This window comes from Leuciscus leuciscus (genome assembly GCF_965113295.1).
Source record: "Leuciscus leuciscus genome assembly, chromosome: 22".
Classification (NCBI taxonomy): Eukaryota; Metazoa; Chordata; class Actinopteri; order Cypriniformes; family Leuciscidae; genus Leuciscus; species Leuciscus leuciscus.
Genome location: NC_138746.1, coordinates 25097458 through 25109687, shown reverse-complemented (window position 1 = coordinate 25109687; position 12230 = coordinate 25097458). Strand labels below are relative to the sequence as shown.

The following is a 12230-nucleotide window of genomic DNA, read 5'->3' as shown; positions in this document are numbered from 1 at the left end:
TATAATTGGTCAAATTTGATGGGTTTGTTCACCCAGAAATGAAAATTTGGTCATAATTACTCACCCTCATGTCATTCAAAAACTGTAAGACTTTCATTCATCTTTGGAAACACAAATGAAGATCTTTTTAGTGAAATCTGAGAGCTCTCTGTCCCTCCATTGACAGTCTATGCAACTACCACTTTCAATCCCCAGAAAGGTAGTAAAGACATCATTAAAGTAATCCATGTGACTACAGTGGTTAAAGCTCAATTTTATGAAGCTTATTTTATATTTTTTTATTGTATATGCTTTGTTTGTTAAAAAAAACCACATAATTTACCACTTTATTTACAAAATATTACGCCCCAACGCACGTTCACGAGAGCACCACTACGCATGCGTATTGTGTTGACACGAAAGCAGACGTTGCAGGAACTGAATATTTAGTAAATAAAGTGGTAAATTATGTTTTATAATTCTGCGTTGCTTCAAAAAATTGAAGTTAAACCACTGGCTGCACTTTTGGCTTTAATATTAAGACCATCCGAGATGTGCTCACTGGACATTTAGCGCAGCAGGAGTCCAATGCCAAGCTAAAGGCTGTTGTGAATGGAATGAAATGTTAATAGATTAAAAGATTATAGCCACAGCACAGCATCTGCGTCCCTCAGGTAAAGGCTTTTAAAGTGCTTTTGATTTAATGCAATCAAAACAAATGCAGCTGCTAACACAAATAGACAGCGAAAAAGACGAGGTTTTGTATTGAATTCATTAGAATAGATGCTGAACTGCAGTTTAATACCATCAACAGAAAGTAACAGGACATAAGGGCAGGATTTGTTTGCTTGTTTATCTGGGCAAACAGTTTGTTCTTTTGTTGGAAATGAATAATAACATAGCCTGTCAGCAACCTTAGAAAATATATTTTTCTCTCTGTGACACACACACACACACACATAGGCCTATATAATAAACAAAAGAAATAATATTTTCAAAATTATATTTTGTTATAAGAATTATTATTATTTTTTGGTATTTATCATGACATTCTATCTGATACATGTCTTGATGGACATTTCAAAAAATACTGTGAACCAGTGTTATTGTAGTATCATTGAGACATTTTTTTAATGAGATTGAAATATTTTGAATTCATTTTTTATTATTATTTTTCCAGATATTTGTATTTTCTAATTTCTTTTTAATTTCAGTTAAAGTTGCAGTAATTTTTTATTTTGATAAGTTATTGTTCATATAGTTTTTATTTTTTTATAGTTTTATTTTTGGCCATTTTAGTGCATCAAGATAATTAACTAAATTAAAATTATAAATGTTGCTATGTAACTAGCTGAAATAAAATAAGTTTTAGTTTTTTAATATATTTTATTTCAGGTAACTGTAATTTTATTTCAAGTAATGAAACATGTTTGTATGGCTTAGTTTTAGTTTTCATGAACTATATAATAACCTTGCTGGGAACAATGCAAAACAACAACAACAACAATTAGACACATTATAGTAACAAGAATTTGTAGTACAAGTACATCTTAATGGTCCTTAAATACTTGTCATTTTCTTGATTTTTATGTTATTTTTCTATTGATTTTGGGGTGAAATGACCAGGATATATTTTCTTTACCTTGCCATTTCAAATTAAATGGTTGCCTCTTTAGTTTTTTTGTTGTTGTTGTTGCATGTATCTTAATGCTCATTTCTTTACATGTGTAATTAATGGTTGAACGGATGAGTGGTTGCATTTCCTCTCTATTTGCCTTTTGTGTCTCTTGGGCCCCTTTACATGGGATATTAACATGCATTCCATATTTAGAGAATATCTGGATATTAGCTGGATTGCATTTATTCCTTGCACTTACAGTGTGAATGCTTACATATTACATGCATAATTATACTGTGTGTGAATAACAAAAACACATTTGCATTGTTGTAAAAAGCATGATTTTGTGTGCATTTACATCTTGCTTTTAATCTGGTCAAGTTTCTGATTCAGTCACTGAAAATGCATTTTAATGTCAAATGTGAACAGGGCCTGTCTGTGTTAAATTCTTATCACTATTTTTCCTCTCATGTTTCATTCATTCTCATCTTCTCTCTGTATTTTCCAGGCTTGGACTACAGTGAGTAACATGAAATATGCTGCATTTCCCTGCAGTGTTCTTTCTTACAAATCTGCTATCTATTCTTGACTCAGTTTTGTGGTTTCTAGTCCCTGTGTAGCTTCTCTTGTAGTTTTCTTTAACATTTAATATTTTATGCCTCGATTTATTTCAAATTGCATATTGAAAAGAACATTTTGATACTATTTACATTTAAAAGTTTTTTTTTTTTTTTTTTTATGATGTCAAAAAAAAAAATGCACAGATCCATGTGTGTAGCTGCATAGCAGATTAAAGCTTGAGTAGTTTAGCTAGAAAAAGCCTTCGCTTCCGGCTGTAGTGGTTCCTCGCAGTTTTCTCCACAAAGCAAAGCAATACACTTCTTGTCCTTCACTTTGAGACTCGACGTTGTAGCAGATCATCTTGATTGAAGTTTGAGCAAAGATTATCTGAACAGATTTATGAGTGGTTTATGAGTCTTTGCGCTTCATAGCTGGTAGTGCACAATTTTGATTTTGGACACACTGTGCCTGCTTGAATTAATCATATTAAGTTTGCGTTCCATACAAGGTTGCATGTAGGATATTCCTATCTCTGACCATGTCTCAGATGACGACGTATAAAGAAACAACATGGCAGTGCTAGCCTTTGTTTTGCAGGTAGAGTACAACAGGGCTAAAAGCACATCTTACAGGCCCCTATATACTCTTCGCCAAGTTATTTTTCATTCTTCACATGGGGTATAAAAAAAAAAAATCTAAAAATATGTGTGTATTAGCTAGAAATACACACTTTCCTTTCAACAACAAAATGAAGACACAACAAAAATGACAGCAGTGAGAAAACAGTAGTTAAGAAAACATCTGATCATGGAGATGTGGATATATCTGCACAAACTCTCCAATTCGGCAAGCAGATTTAGAGTATTAAACATGAAAAAATAGTGTCAGTGTCTACAACTTCAATTTCTACTATAAAGTGTCTCTCCGATGCATTCCTGTTTTTATTACAGAATAGTTTTTTTAAGAAAGTTCACACACAGTCCATTCTTAGATTTAGCTTGAAGTATGTCCGGAACTTAAGGAAAATGTGGGAAATATATGTCCTTTTTTATTGAACATTGATGGATCAGCACATTTGAACCAAACCATGCCGTGTAAATGAATGTCAGCCAGCTATTTCAGATCTCGTCAATTATACGATTATACGAGGCCCTCTCAATACTTTTCCCTCAACAAGTTTTCCCTATTACTTTTACACATTATTCAGCTATTGAAAAACTGTTGATTTAATTACTTTGAAGGAAACTGAAATCATTACCTTTGTCTCAAAAGATATTTTGTATTTTTAAATATTCTAATGTGCTACATAAATCTATAGCATTTTAAAAAACATTACATTTACATTAACATTTTACATACATTTATTTAGCAGACGCTTTTATCCAAAGCAACTTACAAATGAGAACAATAGAAGCAATTAAACTAACAGTATAGGACAACAATATGCAAGTGCTATGACCCTTCTCAGTTTAATCTAACACAGTACATGCATTTCTTTTATATATATATGAGAAAGTGTTAGTATTACTTATCAAGTTCATTAAATATTAGATCAACTTAGCACAGAGGATCAGGATCATTTAAATTTCCAGGGTGCATAGTGAACCGCGGATATGGTTTAGAAGAAAATGTCTTTAGCCCCATTGTACCCTATGATTATCAGCAAAAAGATCATAGTAACTCTGTTTTAAACATCTTTTCTTACAAAAGTTTGTTAAATGGGTTTAATCATCATTTCACTTTTCAGAATAGAGAATTCTGGCTTTACGAAATGAACACAGCGTAATGTCTCCTGAAGTTTTAGTAAGACTATTTCTCTCAAAAGCCATAAAATGAGAGTATTTGATTCAGTTTATTTGAAGCTCAATGTAATACCGTGAGCAAATTTGTTTGGCCATGCTCTTTCAAAGTCCATTAAAGTGAAGGATTTTTATATAGTGGGTCATTAGAGTCCTATCCTCCCATGGCTGTTCTCTTCCCTCAATTCCTTCCTGTCTCTTTCCACACATTTCAATCTTCTCTCCTCTCCTTTCATTTTCTCTCGTGGCCCGCAGAAGGCGTCAAAAGTCTGTAATCGAGGAGGTGGATCGACAGAGTCTCATAAGAACCTTTGCCTCTCGTGCAATCGCAGTCTACAAACAGTGTGCCGGAAATGGAAAGTTGCTCAACAAGCTGCCCAAGTCAGAGACCACAGTCACCTTTTTCTCAGATGAACGGCCTCTCACCACCCAAAATACGCTTTACCAGGATGGAGCGTCCAGCAGTACGGAGCCCAACTCGGAGGAGTACAGGGTTGCTGGATTTCTGGACAGTGATGCTCCGTCTCCAACAAGCCCCTTCAGCCAGATGACTTCTTGGTCCTTGCCGTCCCGTTTTCGAGGGCAAGGGCTTTATGATGCTCTGCGCCGGAAGGGTCTCTGGGACCCCTCTGAATGGGAGGAGCAAGAGCTGAAGGCGGGGCTTAAGGACAGCAGGGAAGAACTTGATGCAGATCTAGATCAGAGTGGTCATAGCACAGAAACTAAGCTGTCTGTCAGAGAACAGGCTAGACAGTTTGAGCAGCAAGCTTTAGCCGAGCGGACGCCCAGACAGAGCCGGGACTCTTATGCATCTCTGGATCCGGACGACCCGCTACTAACCGCCATCATGCTGTCGTCCAGTCCAATTTCTGTCGGCAAAGACATCCCACCCTGCATTATCATCGCCGGGGATGATGGCGAGACTCCTCCCCCACCCACGGCTCAGCGGCCGACTCCACCCGTCCTGAGGAAGTTCAGCTCCAGTATCTCCAATTACATGACGGTGGAGCCTTGTGAAATCACATTGGAATTCATATCAGACTCTCCGGACAGCTCACCACCCCTTCTGCCTGTCCCACCCCGTTCTTTTCTTTCTCTTCCACCTGTGCAAGAGGATTTCACCCCACCACCAACCCCAACTCCCATTCAGTCTCCTGAACTCCCAGTTCAGTCTCCGACTCCTACACCTAAACTAAGAGGGATCCTCAAGAACACGAACCGATCCACCGGCAACCTTGATGTGAAAGATGACTGCAGTTGCGAAGGAGGAAGTAAAGACTCCACGACTGTCATGCTAAAAGAACCAGAATCTAAACAGGACCAAATATACGCCAGCCAATCAGAATCTGACTTTTCTACTCCGCTCTCAAACCAACCAAACCCAGAGGAATGAGAGACTTTTCTCACTTCAGCCCTTCATTTCTGAATGAACTCTGGAACTCCTTTCATATCTTCTTTCCTAAACCTCCTCCAACTGTTTCATCATTTACTTTTTCATGCATTATTTCGAGGGCACTTTATTTTGAGAGCACTTTATAATCTTCACCTCAAAGAAGGTTGTAAGAGTATAGTTTCAATGTGATTTAAAGGTGTTTTTTTCCTCAGTGCATAACTTACATTTTGCTGTTTTTATATGTTAGAATATCAACAGTACTTCATAGAGTGGATTTCTGTCAATCAAATTGAACACAACAGAGAAAGGGAGTGACAGATGTTTTATTTAAAAATGTAATTCTTAAATTATATACTTTTTTTTGACAATGAAATCCTACATGTAAGCAAATAGAAATATTTTTGTAAGAACAACTATAATATAGTTTTATAAGAACAAATGTTTTACATTTATGTGTTGCTATAATGAGGAGAAAATGTGTGCGTTCATGCAGAACATTCTACCTCTAAGCAGTTTCTATTCATTATTATTTGTAATTTAGTGGTTTAAACTGTTCTGCTGCTTTCAAATTGCATACAAGCAGTTGTTTTGTTTTGATAATAAAGCTATGTGCAATTAAACATACACTATGTTAAGAAATTTATACTTTTGTTTTGGAAGGATGCACTGAATTGATCAAAAGTGACAGTAAAGACATTTATAATGTTACAAAAAAATATATATTTCATATAAATGCTATTCTTTTGATCTTTCTGTTATTTTTTTAAATTTTTTTTAATGTATCACGTTTCCAAAAAAAAAAAAAAAAAAAAATGAAGCAGACCAACTGTTTTCAACATTGGTAATAATAAGAAATGTTTCTTGAGCAGCAAATTAGCATATTAGAATGATTTCTGAAGGATCATGTGACACTGAATGGCTGCTGAAAAATCAGCTTTACCATTACAGGAATAAATTACATTTTAAAATGTTAAAATAAAAAAATAAAAATGTTCTTTTAATTATAATAATATTTCACAATATTACTGTATTTTTTGGTGAGCATAAGAAACTTCTTCCTATCAAAAAATCATACTGATCCCAAACTTTTGAGCAGCGATGCATATTTTTACATTTATATTTAACATTTAAATTGTTTGGTTTTTTTTTTGCATGACAAGTACAGCAAGTTGCACATTTTTAAGAAGAGCAAGTGAAATAATGTATTTCCAATAGAATATATTTAATAATAATGGACTTTTTATCAGATTAATCAAACTAATATTTGAACTGACCATCACTGTTTATGAATATTTAATGTTTAACCGGTGACGTGCTTCCTCGCAGGCGGATGTTAGTGAGAGAAGCTGTTATCATGATCATGTGACCTTGAGAGGAGTGATAGAGATTGTAATCAAATTTGATGAGGATGGACCTTATAATTAAAGATCACATTTTGTTTAATCAGTTTAGTTTGATCAGAAAAAAGAATAAGAATGAATTAAATTATATTATCTATTAGTCTGCACTGTCTAAGTGATGCCAGTTGGAAAGGAAGGTCACTTCAGAGGAAGAGCAAGTTATTACCTTTTGATTAAAGATTAGGAAAATAAATTTTTATTCGGAATAACGAGCAATGGTGAATCATTTACAATAAAACCAGGAATATGCATTAAGGAAGGCAAGAAACAGATCATTCTTTATGTCTTTCTCATTTATTCACAGTGTTGAGGAAAGTTACTTTTAAAAGTAATACGTTACAATACTGCGTAACTTCCTAAAGAAGTAACTATTGCATTACTTGGTTACTTTTTATGGAAAATAATGTTACGTTATTTTTGCTGTACATTTTCTCACCTGGGCTGGGCTTGCTTGCCTTTTTTCCCTTTTTTTTATAACTATTCACAACAAAAGTGAAATCAGTAAGCCTCAGACTGAAGGAAATGCAAATTCACGCCTGTACAGTAGAGGGCGCAGCTCAAACAAACCTTTCACAAACCATTCTGAATTGCAGAAGAATAGGACATGAGAAGAAAGTTCAACACTCTTACATCAGCAATAAATACAATGAAACACAAATGTGATGTTCATTTTAGCTTATTAGTATGTTGAATTGGATCATCAAAGGTCAACAGCAAAGACATTGTTTAATAAAGTGAGATTAAATAAAGTAAATGTGTTATTTTACATATTTAAGGTTTGTGTAATATTCTGAGTTTGCAATTCACTGTTTTTATTCATTTTGAGGAATACTGAATCTGTTTTTGTGAAAGTGATGAGTAAATGCTTGCTCACATTTAGGCTATAATTATAATAACCATAATGTTTACACAGCGCACACAACGTCTCTACAATTATTCAAGATTTCTCTCAACATTGGGACAGAAGAGCTGTCAGTCAATAAATGGGAAAACCAAGTAATTTGTGTTACTTATTTGAAAAAGTAACTCTGATATTTTATTGTAAATTTAAAAGCAATGCTTACTAGTTATTTGGAAAAAATTATCTGATTACATAACTCAAGTTATTTGTAATGCTTTACCCCCCAACATTGTTTATTCACAGTCTCTATCTATCTATCTATCTATCTATCTATCTATCTATCTATCTATCTATCTATCTATCTATCTATCTATCTATCTATCTATCTATCTGTCTGTCTGTCTGTCTGTCTGTCTGTCTGTCTGTCTGTCTATCTATCTATCTATCTGTCTGTCTGTCTGTCTGTCTGTCTATCTATCTATATCTCTGTCTGTCTGTCTGTCTGTCTGTCTGTCTATCTCTCTCTCTCTCTCTCTCTCTCTCTCTCTCTCTCTCTCTCTCTCTCTCTCTCTCTCTCTCTCTCTCTCTCTCTCTCTCTCTCTCTCTCTCTCTCTCTCTCTCTCTCTCTCTCTCTCTCTCTCTCACCCTTTTTAAAAGCTGTTAAGAGTGCTAGACCTCCTGAAGCTCTCCTGTCTCGGTTCAGTCCTGTGGATGTTTTTGCCCTTTCAGAAACTCAAGCAGTCAAGACTCACATAGAGATTAAACAATACAGCTAATCGTTGATGTGGCGCATGGCAGGGGGACGTTCACTCTGCCGTTCCCCGCTGAATTCACCCCATCGGGTGCGCAGTTCAATGTCTCTCCATTCAGACCAACTGCTCCTACAATATCTCTGCACTGGTCTGCAGATGGCGTCTCCCTCATCCATATCGAACAATCTGTTTGAAATCTGCCATCACCACATAAGCAAATGCACACAGATTTAATAATGTATCATCTTCAGTTCTGAGCTCCTTTGAAATACACAAAACATTGTGTTTGCTGTTGCACCAAGTAGTTAAAAAATGAATGAAATGAAATTACACTTATTCGAGCGCAATAGACAACAAAGGACAGAAAATATGTATCAACGGTTACATATGTTGCATTATTTATGTGATCTGACTCTGAGGCAGAAAATGTATGTGCGAGCTGAATGGATGGACAGTAATGTGTGTCAGGGCTGGGTTTGTAGGTCCAGAGGAAGGGCTCTATATTTCACATGACCTGCTCAGCACGATGAAAGCAGACTGTGAGGTCTAGAGAAATGTAATTAATCAATCGATGAGTCTGCCGTTGACATCACTAACCCTAATTTTCTCTTTTCTCACTTCCTCCTTTCATATTACCATGCTCCACCACAAAATAAAATGAATCTCTCTTGCTCTATTAACTCTTTCCGTGCCAGCTTTTTAAAAGAAAAGTTGCCAGCCACTGCCAGATATTCAGTTTTTTGAATATCTGAACAGGCAATATCAAATAGAAACAACAGACCCTCTGCTAAAAAAAAAAAATAAAAAAAAACTTGACACTTGATTGTGGGTAAGTTTAATTTAAAAAGCAACATTTGAGCAAAAAGCTGAGAAAATTAGGTTTATGTCAAAGAAGATTATAACATAGATGTAGTAGATTAAATCTATCAACACCCCCAAAGCTTGCAATCCTATAGCTCGTCCTGGGTCGACATTTCATTCAGTAACATTAGCCAGTTTTGATTTATATGCTGTTTAATGTTGATCACGTTATTTTCCATATGCATATGATTACAAATGCTATCGCTTGTTTGTGCTGCTTCTTCACGTGTGTTTTGATCAGGAGATTCAGTACTTTTTCAGAAGATGTCTAACAGCGCCTCCTACCGTATAACAGTGAAAACACGGATAGCCGGAAATTTCCGTCCGTGGTGGGGCAGCGTTGTCTCATAAATGACGGAAATTTCCGTCTATGGCAGGGAAAGAGTTAAAAAACGAGAGTACTTCAAAAAATTACTCTATTAATATCACTCATATTTAGAGTTAGGAATTTGAACAAAGCCCTAGTATTAAACGTTTTCTGCATAAATATAAATAATACCTCATCACGTTAACACCATGGTGACTTGCAAGTGAACCTAGATGGTTCTTTAAAGGTAGCCTGGCATAATGGTCTCCACGAGACCACAATTTTGTTCTTTGCATTCTTAGAATTGAGAAACTGCCTTTTCTTCCTTGTAGATTTGAAAATCATGCTTTCCCCCGTTAGGGTTGAATCACAGAAGCTACATCAGTTACTTTTGCCAAATGATTTCTATTTATTATTTTAAACATGTATCAGACAGAGCATGGGCGTCGGAAGAAAGAAAAAAAAGTGGGTGGGTCCTTCCCCAGAAAAATGTTACTGGAGTAAATACCATTTCATGTATTCTGGTGCCTTTTAATTAAACAAGTAAACTAAACTCCACTTCACGTCGGGCGGTTCTTTGCCTCCACGTCGTGCATTAAATGCACAGCTATCCGTGGATTATCCCCCTAATACCATGGCCATTTGCCAGCAATGACAACTTAAAGCTGTTATTGATGTTTGCAATGCAATATTTGACTGGAAGGGTACAACGGGCGGTTACTTTCGTCAGTTGCGGCTCGTTGAGAAATATAATGTAGCAATTCAGCGGAAATGGAGTTTAATTTATTAAGGAATTCCTCAAGTGGAATGGATTTGACTGACGGCGCTCTGAAAAGCGAATAGACACATGTGCTGAATTAGAGATGGTAAAAGTGAGTGGGTATAATATTATTGGTCTTAAAAAGTGGGTGGGTCTTGTCCCACCCATATACAATGGTTCCGACGCCCATGAGACAGAGATACAGAGCAGAAGGCTACAGGTAAGGAGGTCGTCATTCCAGATTTTTCTGTTCCCCATTTCTCTGTTCCCTCACCCCATCATGCCAGCTGTTTCTCCTTCCTCACCCCCTCATGTCTCTATGTTTCTCTGAGGTGGTACAGTAAGATTGAGCTTATATACACCACTCTGGGACTTACAACTTCCTTGTAAGGTAGAAAAACATGTTGCTTATGTTTAAAGATGGAACGTATACCTCATGCTTACACATGGTACAATCCACTTTCCATATTAATAAACTTCCCTTCAGTGTATACATTTGTGGTATATTGCATCAGTTGAAACATTCCTTTCCTTGTAAAGAACCTGCCAACTGAAGTATAATCATTAGAGGAACATCTCTGCTCAGTGAACGTTGCATTGCACACATACCTCTAAGCAAAATATAGCTCATCCCAAATCTCTGCTCAGCACACATGTACAACATACTCTGACTTCAAAAAATACATTATGAAATGAATAAAGAACATTTTTAGTCTTCATCCCTGAGGGACATCGAGAAAGACATCACGTTCCTCCCACACACACACATCCCACATCACTCATCTGTCACTCACATTCATTATGTGGGAGAGATGTGTGTTTGTTTGACAGGGATATTTCATCATTTATTCAGGTAATGCACACCCTCTTACACCACTCATGGGGTGAATTTCATAAAACCTGTTAAGGACATGACCAGTGGCTTTTTTTTTTTTTTTTTTTTTTTTTGGTAAGATTCACCCTATGAAAAGTTTTGAGGGTTCTTCTTCAGATGTAGTTCACTTTGAGAAACACATATGCTGCTCATTTGTCACACTGTTCTAATCACTTAGTGGGTTTCACTCTTTGGCCCTTGAGAGCCCTCAAATGTAACTTTCCTGGAAATTTTGTTTGTGACCATTTATAGCTACTGCATATAGGTTGTGAGAGTGTGTGTGAGCATGTGTTGGTTTACTATTTATCAGAAAATGACGGATTTCAATAATCAGATTAACATGTTTGTGAAGTCTTTGCTATAGGTAAAATTGCTTGTGTCAGGACTATCTGCGCCATTTCCCTGAGTGCATTTTTATCTTTCGAGTACTTTCCCATTTGAACATAGTTTTCATTCTGGTCCAGCGATAAGAGAGTGTTGAAATGCTTTTTGTATGATAAAAGTGAGTTAGAATCCACAAAAACAAGACTGAAATCACTTACAGTAGCTAGTCAACAGATGTCACAATACCAGCCATGTTATTCTTATTCTTTCTAAAACCTCTGTTTCTTTCTGCAGGCGTGGCATTGGCAGAGAGGTAAGTCAATCTTTTTTTTTTTTTTTACTATTAATATCAATCATATTTAGAGTTAGGAATTTGAACAAAGCCCTAGTATTAAAAGTTTTCTGCATAAATATAAATAATACCTCATCACGTTAACACCATGGTGACTTGCATAGCACACCTTATATTTTCCTCAAACCATGTAAAAATCAAGTTCTACTTATAGTTGATTTCATTTATGGGTATTTTCCTTAATAAGTCGAAGGTAAGAGTGCCTTGTTCCCTTGTCACTTCAGACCGCCAATAGTGCCTTGAGGGAGACTTTCCCTAGAATCTCAATGAGATGAGGGGAGCAATAGAAACTTTGCCATTAAACTTACATTTACACCTCACTAAGAAGTGTAAATTGAAGAGTCGTGTCTAATCTTACTTCTGCCTGCACACACATTTTGCAGCAAGAACATGTCACGTCAGTGTCTGA

General features: G+C 36.1%; 3 protein-coding genes across 3 annotated transcripts in view; all 3 read left to right on the top strand.

The window, feature by feature from the left end:
- The window catches only part of LOC309486870 (uncharacterized protein), a gene marked incomplete at its 3' end in the record, with an annotated part of 250462 nt that overhangs the window by 20898 nt on the left and 217334 nt on the right, over positions 1-12230 (top strand). The gene's annotated exons all lie outside the window — the stretch shown is intronic.
- LOC309487030 (protocadherin-15-like) overlaps positions 1-12230 on the top strand; it is a 242960-nt gene that overhangs the window by 222138 nt on the left and 8592 nt on the right. The window contains 1 exon segment of the mRNA XM_082154579.1: positions 11764-11782. Within this exon segment, the coding sequence (XP_082010705.1) occupies positions 11764-11782 (19 nt within the window).
- LOC309486871 (protocadherin-15-like) lies at positions 3944-5957 on the top strand (the record flags this gene model as incomplete). Its single annotated transcript, XM_082154338.1, has 2 exons — positions 3944-3961; positions 4097-5957. The coding sequence occupies 2 exons, from the start codon at positions 3944-3946 to the stop codon at positions 5348-5350; spliced, it is 1272 nt and encodes a 423-aa protein (XP_082010464.1). The 3' UTR covers positions 5351-5957.